Here is a 17,825-nt window from a genome sequence, read left to right on the forward strand (position 1 = left end):
AGTTTGTTTACAGACTACATTAAGGAACTAAGCCTTTTTCATTGTTATACTTTTTGGTTCCCTTATTCTCCCAATGAAGTGGTAGGTAAGCAACATATAATCAGATGCATTATTGTGATTAAAAAGAAAAGCAGTATTTTTCAGCAGAAATAGCATGAATCAGACTTTTTTTTTTTTTAAAGATTTTATTTATTTGTTTGAGAGAGACAGAAAGCTCAAGTAGACAGGCAGGCAGAGGGAGAAGGAGAAGCAGGCTCCCCACTGAGCAAGGAGCCCAATGTGGGCCTCGATCCCAAGACCCTGGGATCATGACCTGAGCCGAAGGCAGATGCCTAACCGACTGAGCCACCCAGGCGCCCTTGAATCAGACTTTTGTTCAGATCTCGGCCCTGTCACTTAATAGCCTTGTGACCATGGCTAAGTTACCTAAGCTGCCTGAGTCGTCTTCTTTTTTTTTTTTTTTTGAAGATTATATGTACTGTACAGGATTAGTGAAGATAAGAAAATAATATATATTAACAACCTAGCAGAATGCCTGGCACCAAGGTGTGATGTAGCTTTTGTTGTGATGAACGAGGTGGTAATGTGATTTTTAAAAGGTAGCAAAATTCTGGCTCATGTTTATTTTTTAAGGGGACACAGAAATATGGGTGCTCCTGGGCTTTATTGGGGTGGAGCCTGAAGGGTTAAAGTGTTATATCCTTGTGATTCTTCCTCCAAATAGGCATGTTTCAGCCAAAGGAAATTCTGATCCCTCACCGATTCACACCACCCTTCCTTACTTCTTTACTCCTAGAGGGGATGTGATTAAGGGATAAAGACAACCTTCTGCTAGTCCCAACGGGGGAATGGATGGAGAACTGTTTTTTGTTTTTGTTTTTTTCTTTACCTCCTGTACCCCCTTTCTTCAATTACATTCACCTTCTGATTTGGTGGGAAACCACCTTACAGGACGCTGGCTTTCCTCAAGCCTATCTTAGCTTCAAGGAGCCACGGGGCTCTTGGAATACCTCTCCAGGGAGGACAGTACACACCCCACAGTCCGATGTGTGTAGCCCAGGGGAAAGAACCGTTGTGGCAGCCCACAGGGTTTTGTCTCTGCTGTTTTGTCTGAGTCTTTGTAGAATATGTCGTTTTCCTTTCTAAGTGCTGGGCGTCTTTAAGATGACAACTAGAGCAGAGCCCGATAATTTCTTTTTCTACAGAATACATTTGCTCTGAGTGATTGAGGTGAGTAGTTGTTGGTACAAGCTGAGGACCACTTTTTTAAACTCTGGGTTACTGTCCTGGGTATCTTCTCTTACCTGCCCAACTTGGGCTGCCTGAACCCCATTTTGATTTTTGAAACCTAGATTGGCTCTGAATGGAAATGCCAATGTGTTATACTTGAGTGTAAGGTTGGTTTGGGACAGAAGTGAGGAGGTAGGGCCCATGTATTTAAACTGGGTGATCTGGAAAGGAATTATAAAGTACCCCAATTTAGCATAAACATTTACTTTGCTTGTATGGGTTTTGAATATTTACATGAATATTGATTATTAAAATGTTACTACCTCTCAGTATGAATACTGTAAATGCTAAGAAACAGATTTCCTGTGATAGGAAATTTCATGTCCGTTGTTAGAATCTTTAAGAAAACTCTCACTGCTTTAAAATCAAATAGTTAATGAGGCGCCTGACTGGCTCAGCCAGTTGAGCATCTGACTCTTGGTTTCAGCTCAGGTCACGATCTAAGGGTCCTGAGATGCAGCCCCACTGAGTGTAGAGCTTACTTGGGAGTCTCTCCCTCTGCCCCTCCCCCCGCTCATGCTCTCCCTCCCTCCCCTCTCTAACATAAATAAATTAATTTAAAAAATAAAATAGTTAAAGCTAGAAAGCCGGCACAAGATCTTATTTTAAGTATTACTTTAAAATATTGGTTATTGGTATATAAGTGCAGGTTATGGAGAGGATAAGTCATTTTGCCCATAAGCTTGTCACAGTCATAATTACAATTAGGCAAATTGTTTCAGGCTTTTGTAGTAGTTGTTACTGCAAACACATTTTGAGATTTAACGTCCTTTAAATCATTTATAATTATGGGCCAATTTCATTTTGAAAGAAATGGTAATATTCTTATTGCATGCCCACTTAAAGCGTAAAACTATTTAAGAGCAGGAAAGATTGTGCTACACCAAATATAATGTGCTTAAAGCAGAATTTTTCAGGACTTGAGCTCTAAATTTATTGCTTCTGGGACTCATATGCTGTTTGTGTGTGTAGTATACATTTAGAGAGAGTTTTTAAGAGTCCTGTTGACATAGGTGAACAGAATGGTTCCTTGGAAACCATTTGAGTGTGCAGTCACAGTAAAGCAGGGATTAAAGGTTCAGATGCATATAGTGTGAACTGACATGCAAGAATAGGAGGTTCCGGGAATCCTGTACTCCCTATTGAAGACTGCATTTCTTCCAGCCTTTTAAGGGCTGCTGTTTTATAAGGGGGAGAAAAACCCTGCGTTGAAACTTTCTGTAAGGTAAAGCTACTGAAACCTAACACAAAAGGCATGCTTCCCCCCCCCCCCCATTTCTTGGATCATTGCCTTTATTTATTTCACTTATATGTAAGCATACATGAGTAGGTTTTTACACATAATCATACATAATCAAATGCATTGTTGCTATTATCATTTTCAGCAAACTCTTATCTGTTAGATCAATCAAAAATAAGAACAAATTTTTTTTTACCATGACTTTTGTTTTGTTTTGTTTTGTTTTGGTGCTTTTCCTTTCTTCATGTGCATCTGAGTTTCTGACCTATATCACTTTCCTTCTCTTTAAAGAATCTGTTTACTATCTCTTGCTACTGGCTATAAATCCCCTCAATTTTGTTTGTCTGGAGAAATCCTTTATTTCTTCTTCACTTTAGTGGAAAACTCTTCTTCATACTTGCAGTGTGGTTCTAGCTGAGGACATGTGGTATATATTACAGCACCCAGGGAATTCAAACCTCTGCAGTGTGGAGTCACCATGAAGGCTAATTTCAAAATGAAGAGCACTATTTACCAGTGTTTCTTATTAGCTTGACATTAGTCTCGGACTGCTGCGGGTGGGAAGAGGAAATGGAAATTTAAGTGGGACCAGAGTGGGGCTACATGAACACGTCTCCCCTCGCCTAGCACCCCTCCTCCAACATCGCTTCACCCTGGGTATTGGAAAGTCTTACAGGATCGTCGGGAACGGGGCTGAAGGCAGAGCTGTCCATGGTTCGGAAAAAAATGTTCTAACTGTTGGTTGAAGATCAGGTAATACCAGTCCTCTTGGTGAACAAAACTTACTAGAGGGCAGGGGAAGGAATGCTCTCTCTCAGCGGCAGGCAAGAAGAAATTGCTGTTGAAAAGCTTACCTCTCTAGGGAGGAATCAGATATCAGACTTTGCCAAGCCTCAGGTCCAACCCATAAGGTCCCACCTACATCCCCCGCCCCATCCCAGCTTTGTTAGATTGCTAGCATCGATCGCTGGCTTTTTCTGACCCAACAGTGGGTGAAGGAAAGAGAACCGGCAAGACTGGAAGCGAGCAAGGTGGGGGTGGAAAACGGGGGCCGCTTCTTGTGGAGAGAAAAAGAAAAAGGGAAGAAGCGGGGTGGGGGCCATGGGGACTGAGCTTAAACTGGTGCCTGCCTGCTTCTCTTTGATTTGATGGCCTTTATTCCTTCTAATTGGATAAAATAGGAAGTCACTGGCAGTCCTGCGTTGCTGGGTGTACTGATTTTACTCAGAGCATCCAGCAGCTCTGGAGTACGGACAGAGGGAGGAGGGAGGAGAAAGAGAGAGAGAGAGAGAGAGAGAGAGGGAGAGGGAGAGAGGGAGAGAGAACGTCTTTGGATGGGGAGGGGAAAGGAAGAGAAAGAGACTATGAAGCAGGGCCGGGCGAGCTGCAGAGGAAGAAAGTGAATGAGCGCTCCAGAAGGACAAAGAGGAGTGGTTGGGGGGTGGGGGTGGAGGCAGGGCGGGGAGGGGAGTCACCGCCCCTCCGGGGCCGCACTCTTCCCTTCGGATCCCTCTGCCATGACCCTGTTTGCAGTGATGCTCGCAGGGCAGGCACCTGCTGCTCTATAATGATTCAGCCTCTTCCAGCCGTCGCGTTAACACAACAGGATGCTGTTGCTACTGGCCCTGCTGCCTCTCTTCCCGCCGCCGCCGCCACCGCCGCCGCTGGTCCTGCTTTTGCTTTTACTTCTCCTGCATGACAGTTGCTTTCTCCATCTAAGCAGACAGCAGCTTCAGATACTCGAGGTGAGAAACATGCCTTTCAGTTTGGGCTACTGGTTTACCTAATTGACCAACCCTCGGTTCGGTTTCGGTTTTGGCCCCGGTCCTCTTGACCAGCCGGGATGGTTTGGAGAAGCATTTGAAAGAACTGCAAAAGTGGCCCAGAAACAGCCGTCACGAATTACAATATACTTGTATTTGGTAGTTTGCTAGAGGCTTTTTTTCCTCCTTCCTGCCTCCTGAACTCCTCTTGCTTTTGATAATGGCCTTGGACTTGGAAGACTTATCGATTTCCCCATGTAAGATGCTGCATCATTTGGTTGGGGGGGGCTCTGCATGGTAATGGACCGTGAGAGAGGCCAGGCCTTCTGGAGGTGAGCCGATGGAGATTTATTCCCCAGACATGTCCGAGGGAGCTGCTGAGAGGTCCTCCAGCCCCTCCACTCAGCTGAGTGCAGACCCATCTCTTGACGGGCTTCCGGCAGCAGAAGACATGCCAGAGACCCAGACTGAAGATGGGAGAACCCCTGGACTCGTGGGCCTGGCAGCTCCCTGCTGTGTCTGCCTGGAAGCCGAGCGCCTGAGAGGTTGCCTCAACTCAGAGAAAATCTGCATTGTCCCCATTCTGGCTTGTCTAGTCAGCCTCTGCCTCTGCATTGCCGGCCTCAAGTGGGTGTTCGTGGACAAGATATTTGAGTATGACTCTCCTACTCACCTTGACCCTGGGGGGTTAGGCCAGGACCCTATTATTTCTCTGGATCCAACTGCTGCCTCAGCTGTGTGGGTAGCATCTGAGACATACACTTCACCTGTCTCTAGGGCTCCATCTGAAACTGAGGTTCAAGTTACACTGCAAGTTGACAATGCTGTTGTGTCCTCCCAACCCGCAGCGGTACCCACCCCGAAGAATCGTATTTTTGCTTTTTCTTTCCTGCCGTCCACCGCACCATCCTTCCCTTTCCCCACACGGAACCCTGAGGTGAGAACACCCAAGTCAGCAACTCAGCCACAAACAACAGAAACTAATCTCCAAACTGCTCCTAAACTTTGTAAGTAGAGAGAGAGAGGTGATGAATAATGGAAAGGGGTGGGCTTGAGGCGCCAAAAGGCGTTCTCTAGCACAGGGAGCTGTTTCCTTGTCTTCTATTTTAATTGCATGGTTTTGTTGAAGCACATCATGTGACTGGAACGCTTGGGGTGGCCATGAAGAGATGAGTAAAATGATCTTGCAAACTGCTGGTGTGAAGCAGCGTTCCCTCCAGCCAGATTGTTCACGGGCTGGGGTTGGGTGGGGGGGACCCCCAGCTTGAGCGTCTGCGAGTCATGCTTGAATGTCACTGCAGTTCCATTGATTTCTAACACTTTCTAAAAAATTAAGACAGCAGAGCATCCTTTCTGTTTTATATGAGTGTGACTTCCATAGAGCGGCGAGTGTGGTTTCGCGTCTGTCTCGTTCCCATGTAGCCTTCCCTCACCCCTCCTCACCCTTCAGTTCCCCTTGGCCTCCCGGCAGCCCCACGCCACCTGGTATCTGCCTCCATCCCTTCTTCCTGTTCCCTTCACTGCTCTCTGCTCTCACCACATTTCTCTTTTAATTGGTTCTTCCTGATAGCGCAGTCACTGTGCTCAGCCCCCAGCAGCGGCGGGCTCTCCCTGTCCTGCCCAGATTGTCATTTCAGCTCCTGAGCACTGGTGAGGGGCAGCTTTATTTTCTTCAGGACGCAGCACAAAGTCTGCATGAAGGGATTTTCCCAAGTTAGTTTTGTCTTCTGTAATCAAACGTCTAAAGAGCTTCCTTGGCAGTCATTAAAAAGTACAAGATCCATCAGGAAGGTACATCGTTTTTGTTGTTTTTTTTGGTTGTTGTTGTTGTTTTTCCCAGACGTGTCATTTTTTGCCCTGCAGCCACACAGTTTAATAACCTGTGAGTGAGGAGAGCCCACGCTCTTAAAACAGTACAGAACAATGTGCTCCTGTTCCGACTGGGGCCACGCGATGCTTTTACAATGGAAAGTTGACAGGGATGAAACCATGACTAGTCAGATTGCTCCAAACGCCAGTAGAGAGGGAGGAGTTTCCTCTAGCTTCTTTTTTTTTTTTTTAAGATTTTTTTTTTTTACTTATTCATTCGAGACACAGAGATACAGAGAGAAAAGAGAGCATGAGCAGTGGGAGAGGCAGAGGGAGAGGGAGAAGCAGGCTCCCCGCTGAGCAGGGAGCCGGACGTAGGGCTCGATCCCAGGACCCTGGAACCATGACCTGAGCCAAAGGCAGACGCTCAACCATCTGAGTCACCCCTCCTCTAGACTCTTTTTTCTAAATGTTTCTGATTTATTTTCGTCTCTCTGTCTTCTACCACTTTCTACCATTGATGAATATTCCCTTAGTAGAAAAAAGTGAAAGATGAGAGGATTTGGTTCTTAATAACGTGTGTAAAATCTCTTAGAGTTGAGGGTAAGGGTTCCGTGATGAAATACTCACCCCTTCTGTTTCCCTCTGGATGCTAAGTAAAAATAAAGAATATCTTTTCCAGACATTATGTTCCAAATGAGGGAGAGCCATGTGGTAGAGAAACACAGAAAACTTGATTTGTGCTTGTGATTCAAGATCGTTTCATACACAGCAGTTTCAGTGGCAAAGATTAAAAAAGAGAGGGAGAGGCTTGTTTTTCAGGTGTAATTAGGAAAGAACCTCCTTTCTGCAGACACTGCTTTGTATCTTTATCAAATCCCTGAAGCATCATTAAAGGTCTGATAGACATCACTGCATTCATCGCCTCTTCCCACCTGGCAAAGTGACCAGGAAATAATACCCAGATGAAATGACAGGCTATAAAAAGCAAGTACAGATCCTGAAAAGAGAAGCAAAATTCACCATGAAGACAAGGTTACTTCTTTGTCTTTATCGCTTGAAACTTGTCTTTAATTAAAATGTGCCCAAAGAGGTTTAGTTGTCCAGAAAAAGAAAGAGGACCCTTTGGGGAAAAAAAAAAAAAAAAAAAAACCTCTTCAAGTAAAGTCTATAATTTTGTCATCTTTGGGAGTGGGGGAAGCAAACAAAGAACCATCCAGTTACCTTTTCCTGATCTAGGACCATGTCAAAAAGTATGTTGTGACTTTTTGAGAAATTATTTTTGAAGGTAAATTCTTCTACTAAGTGTTTTCCTAGGGTATGCATTCCATATAGTTTCTCTTCTCTTTATTTTCGAGCTTGGGCATTGATTTTCTGGCATTTGCATTGAGTGGAAAAGATTTACTGCTGCCTAAAAGCATCGCAGTGGCCAGTTCTGGCCAGAGACACAGCTGCAGCATTTTGAAGTGCGTTGGAGATCAGCTTGTAAGTAGTTTTCTCCTGAAAAGTTAGGGGTAGACGGTGCTTGACACTTTCCAGCCTATGGGTTTTCTGTGTAGGAAACTCTGTGTTAATTTTTTTTCCGCCTAGTGCCTGAAAACAACAAAAACACTTAATATCCTAAAAATTAGGAGTCTATTTTTTGGGAGGAGAGGGGTAGGAGATTGGTCCAGGGAGCTTTGCTTTCAAACACTCGTATGAGTGGTTGCTTTGTTGTTTAAAAAGCTTGTAGCCATGCACTAAAGGAAAGCAAGGGAAAAAAAAGCTTGGAGTCAGACTGTCATTTTGTAACCTCGTTCACTTTTTTTCCCTTCAACTCAGAAAGTAATGCTTAGTCCCAGGAAGAACCAGAGCGTTCCTTTCGTCTTGTGTGTTTTTGACATGAGCTACGCTGTGGTGGTATACATGTTAAGACGGCATTGTCGCATCTGAAACATGCTCCTCAGTGGTTTCAAGACGTTATTCTCCCTTTCCTATCTGTCTGAGCATATTCAGCATATTATGCACAGAGCTGTAGCCTTCAAGGTCATAGTCTGTGGAGGGCTAATTGATTCTTCTTTATCCTGGAGCCTGAGAGAGTGGAAGAGAGACAATCCCAGTAATTGTGTCTGCTCCGTTATTCCCCAACCAATCTACCTTCTAGTATTATTAGGCTTTTATTCTATAAACACTGGAATTACTCCCCTTCCCACCGACTCTTTTAAAGTTAAAACATTCTTTGTCTTTATTGTAATAAAAGGCAATATATAACATTTTAAATTGCCTGTAAGAATAGTGGTTACATCAGGTTTTCTAAAATGGGCATTTCTCTCATAAGGTAATATAATTTCATGTTTTCACTAGATTAATCTATGCATACATCTAGAGCTCAAGAGATCTAACGCAGGATTGGAAAATATATATATACTTTTTTTTTTAATTTGAAGTTTTTCTGTGTGTGTTAGTGGCTTCCCACTACCACATCTTTATTTGCCATGGTAATGGTTAAGTTTTTATTTCTCACTGGGGCACAAAATACTTGAACCATTAATTTGTTTTCTTTGCCTGGGCTTTAAAATTTATCTTAACCTCTATTTATATGGAAAGAACTGATTCCAGGAGATTGCAAACTTAGATTACTATAAAAAGAGCTGATTAATTAAATTGTCGCAGGGAACCGTAGTGCCATCTTGGAAGAAAATGTATTTCTGGATGGGAGAGCCTGCTTGACAACAGACTCTGTAGTGTAAGAGTGTATTAGTATTTTCATCTTAGGCCAGATTTGTTTTGCTTTGTCTTAAATCTCTTTGTACTGGGTTGCATGGCAAACCATTGTTACCACAGTGACAATAGGAATCACTACCATTTGCGAAAGCTCAATGTGATTAATTAAATATACCAAAGGATTTCTTCCTTTCAGTTTAAAAGTGGCATTTATTTTAAGCCCAAGAAATTCTTCTAGTTCCTTGCAACTATACTTGTGGGTATTTCAGAGTGGTGATTTCAGATAACTTTTCTCCACTTTAACCAAACTTGTTTAAAGCCCAAGACATTAAAAACTGGGAGAAAGTGAAAGATCCTCGGCTGAAACCAAATAATTTGATAAATCCACTGGTGAGGAAACCTGGGCTCTGAAGGATGTAGTGACATTCTTTTACGAAAATTCACAACATTCTGAAAGGTTTAGTGAAATCCAAAATAGTAGAGCACAGAGTAGTGTCCTGTCCGCCAGAATTTAAATCCACACATGGCTCTTTTCTCCTGTCAGCTTTTCCCTGGTCCAGAGAGAAAAGAGCTGGAGACCAACTGTGGTGGCTTCAGTGGCATCCAGCAGACAGGGATGTATGTCAAGTGGGACCACTGATCAAGCATGTTATAGTTCATACTATTAAAATTCGATTTCCTTCCCGCCTTCTTGTTTAGCTTTTATTAAATTTTCGGTAGTGCTAGTCTTTTCCCTTTTTATTTGATCATCCATACAGTGTCTGGCTCGCTGTTGAAAAGTTTTCCAGGGTGGGCTCTTTTACTGGCATCAAGCAGATGTCTCTGCGGCTCACCTCTTGCCTGCACTGCCCCCCCCACCCCGTTCCTCCTTGTTCCTTGATGATCCCTAGAGCAGTGTTCTTCCTTCCTCTGCCTTCCCACCCACCCAGTTATCTCTTAAATCATCCTTTATTTTTCTAATGATGCCACTTTGGCTTTATTTATCAATAGTTCATTGCGTTCTAAAATACCAAAGCATCTTCACTGATCTTTTCACATACTTTACTGTATCGTAATACTGAATGGTACTTATACTTATTACAAACACACATACAAAAATATGTCTCTAGGACAATATACTCATTTCTTATTGGCACAGTTAATTCAAACTTTTGTCCCTCTTCCGGATCGCTCCCTCTTCTTTTCCTTAGTGTGATTCACACCGGTTTCTCTGCTGACTCTTCTGTACATTTATACAAATCAGCATTTCTGCTTTCCAAGAACGTCATTATGTCCCAAGCCATATATCATTGTTCTTCCTCCTTCCCTTTTCCTTTTCCTCTCACCTCACACGATCCTTTTAAAGTGTAAAGAAAGATATTTTATAGATTGAGAAACTGAGTCATAAGAAAGTTATGACTTGTCGAAAGTTGAGCTCGGAGCCGCTGAGAGCTAAAACATAACTCTCGTCTACTGAATCTGTTCGAGCTTTCTAGTCAGCCGTAAGCTACTCTTATGGCCATGTTTCCGTTTTTATTATTTTTGTATGTCAACAATTTTCTTCTGTTATTTCCTCTTTCTCTTCATTCAGTGAATGCATATTAAGCACCTACTACAGTGGCAGGCACTGTTCTAGATGGACTTTATGGCAATGAGAAACAGTAAAAGTTCTTGCCCTCATAGAGCTTATGTTCTAATAAATTTGAAGAATCTATTGCACAGTTCGAATCCACTTGAGGTATTTCTTTACTTAATTATACGTATAACTCTGAATGCAGCATTTCTTCTCTTTACCTTTGTTTTTTTCACATTTTGATGACCACTTCTGTCCCTCCCCTGGTATCTTCCTCTCCTCTAGCTGTTGAATGCTGAACACTTGCCTTTAACTTAAATGTTCTTTATTTTAAAGTCCTATCAGTCCCACCTGTGCTACCAACGAGCTGGGTGATTTGGGGTGATTCATGTCTGGCCTGTAAGACACTCTTTAAGCAAACCATTGAAGCGACTGGGAAAGTAGTCTCTGTCTAGTCTCTAGGAGCACTTTAAAATGAAAAATATCTACATAATTCTTCTAGCATATAAATATGGTAGTATTATTTCCAGATTCCAGAAAGCTGAAACAGCTATAAATATTTTCATTTTTATTTCTTGGTCATAGTTTTCCATTTATTGTTTTGGCTTCTAGAACAAGAATATTAAAACACTCCCAAGGATTTTTTAGTTCCACTACCCAGAGAAAGGCTAATGTCTGCCATTAAGGTATTAGTTCTCAAAATGAATGAAAACTTGGGTTCGTGTACCATTCAAATGAAGAGTGATTGAGGAGAAGGGGATAAAGTTAATCCTCATCACCTCAAACCTTGTTGCCATGTTTGCTGAAGTGAATTTAATCCACTGTTGTGTGTGTATGTGTAAGCATTCCAAGATTGTTTGCAAATAATGTCATTGATACTCTGTAATCATAGAATTTGACATGTTGAACATATGTTAAGATTATCTGAGTGACTTCCAAAGTGAGGAAATTAAAATCTGGAGAAGTGAAGTGACTTGCCCAAGGTCATTCCAGATAATTCATGTGAGTGCTGAGAATAAACTGGAATGATCCTGGTTTTCACTACACCTTGCTTTTCTTTTCCAAACTGTCTTTAGCATTTTTTTTCAAACAGCATATATTATCTTAATCTAAATGGCTTTGCTTTTCCTGTTAATTGTGTAAATCCTAATTAGTAAATTCTCTCACTCCATCTCAGATGTTCTCTTTAGAGAAGAGAATTTTACGTGTATGATTTTGATCAGAATAGGACACCCCCTCTGGAGTGGAGATTGGATGGACATACCTCTCCCAACAACATGGTGTATGGGAGAATCTTTTCACAGTCGAAGTTATTCCAAAGGAAATGTGTATTCAGAAAGAATTTAGTTTCTTCTACATGGAAATATTTAGCAATAACACATTTGAGGGAGATTCATGTTTCAAGCAACTTATTAAATATATTTCCCTCTCAGGCCTCTTACAACTCTGATTCTCTCAGTTTCTTGTCCCAGAGCATTAGCTTTCCGCTTGGGCAGACTTGAGTTTTAATCCTACCTGCCTTTCCCATGGCTTTGAGCAAGTTAGATCATCCCTCTGAATCTGTTTCCCCATTTATATTTGAGGATAGTAGTATGCATCTCTTGGATCTGTTTGGGGGATTAAATGAGATACTGGAAAACACCAACTCTCAGGACTAAACCATAGTAAATATGAAACCGGTACCGATTTTCTCCCTCATTCTGCTCTTGATTCTCTTCTTTACTTTATTCTTTTCCTCCTTTGATCTTAACAGAGTGGTTTTGTAACAGTTGGACAGTTAAGTTTAGGTCGGAGCTTGAGGAAGTTTATGAAAAACGTAGAACTAAGGTAAGAGTTGAAGAGACATCATAGTGAAGTGGAAATACTGGAAACTTGGCATCAAGTCCCAGCTCTACCGCTTATAAGCTAGATATGACCTTAAGCAAATCACTTCACCATTTGAGATTTAGAATTTACATCTAAAGAAATGGGGATAATTAATACTTGAAACTCTCACAAGATTGTTTTAAGGACAAGATAAGTTACTCTATGTGAGAAAAATACCTCATATTAGCACAGAGTTTAAAAAGTACTAATTTCTTGGGGCATCAACTCTTGGTTTCAGCTCAGGTTGTGATCTCCGGGTTGTGAGATCCAGCCCCGCATCAGGCTCCACACTCTGTGGGGAGTCTGCTTGAGATTCTCTCTCTCCCTCTCCTTTTGCCCCTTCCCCTGCTCACCACATGCACACATGCACTCTCTCTCTCTCTCTCAAATAAATAAATCTTTTTTTTTTTTTAAAGGAGTATTAACTTCTTTCTTTTTCCTCCTCTCTGTCAGGGTTCGTATGTACATGGGTATATGCGCTTAAGGGACTTTAATTTTTTTTATGAGAGCTTATCATTTACAAAATGTATAGTGACCAGTGTAATATATGTGTTTTCATTTATTCGTTAATGTTGACCTAGAATTATGTGAAAACTTTTCTGCTTTGGTCATCTTGATTGTTATTAACTCAAGTATATTAGATTGCAGAAGTGGGACTCTGAATCAATATTGGAGCAGTGAGGCTTTTAAGGGGGAAATACGTGATAACAATTGCAGGCAGAGTTTACCTGGGTATAGGTTGTTCTGACTGAGCAGTATGAATAAGCTGATTGACCCAATAAAATGTGATGAGATATAATGGAAAACTTCCTAGAGTAAAGCAACTTTTCTTTTTCATCATGAACATGGTGTGACAAGACGAGAGCTGATTTACTACACAAATCTTCAGCAATAAGCACTTGAGTGTTTGAATTGCCTTTCTTGAGGTGCCATTTATCCTCACCGAAGGGGAAATTTATCAGCTCTATTCTAAGCAAAAATTAGTATAGAATTTTATATTCATGTAATTCCCTAATAAAAAAAGAACTCTCTCCTCCATAACTTATTTTATTTTAAAAATTCATAATTTAAAAGTAAGCCAAATGTCCATATATTCATAGCCATTTGAAGGCAGATGAGAATAACACAGAAGACAATGACAGTTGCCATGAGAAAGAGAACTTAATTAGGAAGCAAACAGATGACACTAGGACTCTCAAGTCTTAACTTTGGTACCTATGTCCATGTCAAATGTTGCTATGATTTTATTTCTCCAGTTCCCCTCTCTTCTCCCTTCCTTTCTTTCTTTCTTACTTGCTACCCCAGGGTTACTTTTCTCTTTACTCTGCTATTCGTACCCCACCATTACTTTTCCACTAATCTCACTGTACTGTTCTCCCACCCTGTTCTGAGGGTAGTGTCCTGGAGCATCAGAGGTTATGGAGCGGATGGCCCAGACCTGTGGTTTCTCATGGGATGTGTTGTTGGAGAGAGTGAAGTGAGACCTTAACCGCAGACTTGACCATGATTAGCCTGATGACTTTCAGTGTTGCCTCTTCCTTTGCTAAGTAACAGGAAGTATTTGTTTTATGAAATATGTTGGTATCATGCAATAAAAGCTCCATAAATAAATGAAATGATCTAAGGACAGTGGAATTGAACTCTTGTTAGCATTTGTTTGTAATCCCTTGGTGGAGCTTCCTGGGTCATAATTGCTTGCTCTTCTGGGAGCAAAAGGAATCAGTAACCATTGATTGTTAACATAACACTAAGTCTTGCCTACAAAGCAAATCTGAAGAATGATTAGTGGCAACATTCAATGTTACAACTATGATCTTTCCAGACTATAGTCCTTAAAGCAAGCTGGATTTTTACAGTTTTTCTCATCAAATAATGCTTATGATTTTTCAAAGAGAAGAGAAAAAAATAATATATACTCTGTGAAGACTTTGGTTTACATACTAAACAAAAGCATTATATAAAATAATTACTTTAGTCTTCTTATCTTTCTGTTTCAATGCCAATGGGGAGATACTGAACTTAACCCCTGCCCACTGAGTTCCATTTCATGTTGACTATGTTAGTCATAGCCAAGGACCTACATATCCCCTACCTATACGTAAAAACATTTGTATCAATACATAAGTCTTGGGCTTCTCAAAAATCTTTGGGAAATTGTTGAGTTTTCTAAATAGCTAATGATTTATCACCATGAAACTTTGATTTTCTCCCTTTTGGATTGAAATCTTTTAATAATCCTGGCTACTTGTTAAGTGGAATTTATCCAATATAGGGTCTTCATAATGTTGGGTACTATGATATCTTGAGGGTATAGTGGGTTATGTTATAAGTTTCTTGAATACTGTCATCTTATTAGGTCATATTGAGCTATATTAGGAATTCTAACCCTAGAGTGGTATATATTTTGAATGTGTGTTGGCTTATTGCATAATCATAATGATAGTTTCAGAGCTTTAGGCATCATAGAAACAATGGAAACCAAATCTTTTAGCACAGAGAAACAGGCTCAGAGATTTTAAACTTGTTGCCAGTAATCACACAGAACCAGAAAATTTTGATGATATATTCATATATTGTGTGCTTTCCTCTATCAAGTCACTTTGCAATCAGTCTGTATTAATGAAATAGTTTTTCACACTTCTTTTAATTCACGGTTCTGATCTCCTTATGGGGTTTGTAAATCAAATTCTCAGCAGGTTAAACATTTATATAAAAGATAATATGTCTCTGAGAAAGATTCTTTTCTTGAGAAAGAGCATAAGCTTTGGTGACATATGTTTTGCTTATCAAACCTGACTCCTTCCTGTGTTCTGGATCAGCAGAGTTCAGGATGACAAGGTGAATGACAGATGGAGAGGTTCTCTGGGTGCTTAGATTTAGAGGGCCTAAGTTTAATTTGGATATCTTACTTGTTCACTTGTTGCTCCTTTCATAGTACGTAGATTGGGGTTAATAAATCTTTAGACATTGATTATAGTACCTAATAGGAAATTACTTTTTGGACATGTAAACTTTACACAGTTAGTCAATGTGCTTTATTGGATCTGTTGCAAAATTGATTTGAGAAATCTTACGATCCACAAAACAGAGATTGCTCTCGTTTCATTTTCATTTCTTGAGTTCACCATAGCCAGTATTTAGAAAACACTTATATTATCACATAAATTCTTCTCTGGCATCCAAGGTCCTGTCATAGCAGGACCCCAAAGCTTCCTATGTAGCCCAACTCCAGCTGTCCCCTCCCCACCACAAACCATAGGGACCATGCTGTAGCCACGTGGGACTCTACCTAGAATATTATTTTATTTCTCTCCTCCACTCTTTGCTCATTCTATTGCCTGTACCAAAAAAATGTTCACTTCCCACAGTCTCTACCTTACCTAATTCTGCTCAGGCCTCAGGACTCACACCTTCCAAATCAGATGTGGACCTTTCCTCCTCTAGAGCCCCATAGCACATTGTTTGTGTCTCATCAAGGTACTTACCCCATTCTCACTTGTGATGCTGTTATTTGGATACATGCCTAACACTTATACTGGACTGAGAAGTTAATGAGTTACAGCTGATTCATTTTTGTGGCCTGTACAATGTCTAGAAAAAATATTTTATCTGAAGTAGGTGTCCCATTTGCTTATGTTGGGAATAAAAATTGAGGTACACCAAGAGTGACTTGGTTATGCAGCACAGGAAGGAAGAAAATGATTTGAAACTGTACCTTACATTTCTGGAATTTTAATTTGGAGAAATTCAATATAGAGTTCAGTCCTTACAGACTTTATGAAAACATGATTCTGAACACTTTAAAATATGATTTGCAAAGCTTATATATAGCAATATATACATTTTCTTAGAAAAAGTCACATTTAGGCGACGAGGAATTTCATTTCATGATAGTGTAGTGATTAAGGGCACACACTGGGTCCAGATTGTATGGGTTTGAATCCAAGCTCTGTCCCTGGCTGTGTGACAGTAGAATTTATATAGACTGTCTGTGTCCCAGTTTCCTTGTATTTGAAATGGTGGCAATAATTGTACTTCCCTCATGGGTTTTTATGAGGATCAAATAAGTTAATGGACATAAAGCATTTGGAATAGTACCAGGCACATAAGTGCTACGTAAGCATGAGCCACCATTACTGTGCAGTTTGTTAAATTAAATTACATTACCTTGAATTCCAAATTTGATTCCTTGCTATTGCTATAACAGGCTTGAAGAAAGGGACAGGAGTTTCCAGGGACATACTGACAAAAGATGTGGATATGCTACCATTTTGGTTTGGTTTGTTCGTGTGGTTTTTTTCTCTGTATTTCGCGCTCCTGTCATATCTGCATTATTCTCAGCAATTAGAAGGAGAGCTGAGGGGGATAATCATCTGTCTACTTGTCTGGCAGAAACAGAGCTACATGGTTGAGATGGTTTCAGAGAGAAAGTCCTCCTCACCAGCGAGATGCCCTCAATTGATACTGCTGTGGAGAGTCACGTGCGTGCATAATTAGATCTATTCCTGTGTATGTATTGGTGTGCAGGTCCACAAGGGGACAAAAAATTCCCCTTAGCTGGTGGAGAACAATTGCAGAAGTTTTGAATGCCATAATGCTATCATTTTAGCAAGGCAGAAGTCTATTCGTTATCCAGATGTAGCCAATAAATTAATGTGAGGATTGGTGCTGTCCATTATGATATAACGATGGTTTGGAAGTATCTGAATTTTATTAAACAGGATCACAGCAGAATCATTGACATTTTAAAGATGTAAGAGCTATTATAGATAGGCTGATCAAGATATTTTACTTTCCTCCTAAGGAATCCAACATCCAAAAGTGTGAAATGATTGGGCTTTACATATCTTCATAGTTAATAAGAAACAGAGACTGGTCTAAAAGATGAGGATGTCACCATATTGTGCTTTTTGCAATATCTCTTGCTACTTTTAATAAATTATATCAGTTTTTTAGAGCTGGAAGAACTTCATTTTTTTTTCCTGTCTTCATATTCTTTATTGAATGCCTACTCAATAAGCTTTATTCCAGGAGTTTATCTTCTAAGAGCAGAAAACAGATGAAAGAATAATAACTAGGTAAATCCGGTACTATTTTAGGAGGAGGTAAGTTGTATGAAAAATAGCCAGCATAAGTAGAGTGATCAGTGTAGGCTGCATCAGGAAGGTAACAGTTAATGAAAGATGGAAAGCGGTAATAGGATTTCATGTGGATACATGGAGGAAGAATGTTCCAGGCAGAAGAAAAAGCCGGTGCAAAAGCCTGAGATGCTTGCTGGCATCCTGGGGCAGGGAGGAGAAACAGAAGACCAGTGTGGCTTGAGCTTAGTGATTGGAGAGAGTAAGAGCTGATATCAGGGAAGTGAGGAGACCTGGCGTGCCACCAGCGGAAGGGTGCCTCTCCCACTAGCTGGGGATGGAGAATCATTGCAGACTTTCGAGCAGCAATGGGACTCAACATGCCTTGGGTTTCAAAGGGATCAATGAAGAGATGTTAAACTTCAGGGAGAGGGATCGTGGTGGGAGCGGCAGGACCCATGAGGAGATGTTGCTGTAATCCAGACAGGGTTGTAGGAGTTCTAGGAGTGGGGTTTAAAGACTTT

General features: G+C 40.9%; 2 protein-coding genes across 4 annotated transcripts in view; both read left to right on the forward strand.

Annotated features, from left to right (window-relative positions):
* The window catches only part of NRG1 (neuregulin 1), a 1,087,163-nt gene that overhangs the window by 962,437 nt on the left and 106,901 nt on the right, over nucleotides 1-17,825 (forward strand). Inside the window, exon 1 of one of the 3 annotated variants that reach the window (XM_088020944.1) lies at nucleotides 4,634-5,300. The exons of the other annotated variants lie outside the window; for them this stretch is intronic. Within the exon in view, the coding sequence (XP_087877070.1) occupies nucleotides 4,634-5,300 (667 nt within the window). Of the gene's footprint in view, nucleotides 1-4,633; nucleotides 5,301-17,825 lie in introns of those variants that run through there. 3 annotated transcript variants of the gene reach the window in all.
* Nucleotides 4,138-4,317, forward strand: LOC148164813 (uncharacterized). Its single transcript, XM_088021394.1, has one exon. It carries the CDS (start codon nucleotides 4,138-4,140, stop codon nucleotides 4,315-4,317), a length of 180 nt encoding a protein of 59 aa, XP_087877520.1.

Source organism: Eumetopias jubatus, unplaced genomic scaffold (genome assembly GCF_037043125.1).
Source record: "Eumetopias jubatus isolate StellerSeaLion01/CBP00866 unplaced genomic scaffold, mEumJub1_p1.0 scaffold_2, whole genome shotgun sequence".
In the NCBI taxonomy this organism is placed as follows: Eukaryota; Metazoa; Chordata; class Mammalia; order Carnivora; family Otariidae; genus Eumetopias; species Eumetopias jubatus.

What these genes read in the sequence shown, in the direction of transcription:
- LOC148164813 (XM_088021394.1), top strand. Translation starts at nt 4,138, where the DNA reads ATGCTGTTGCTACTGGCCCTGCTGCCTCTCTTCCCGCCGCCGCCGCCA.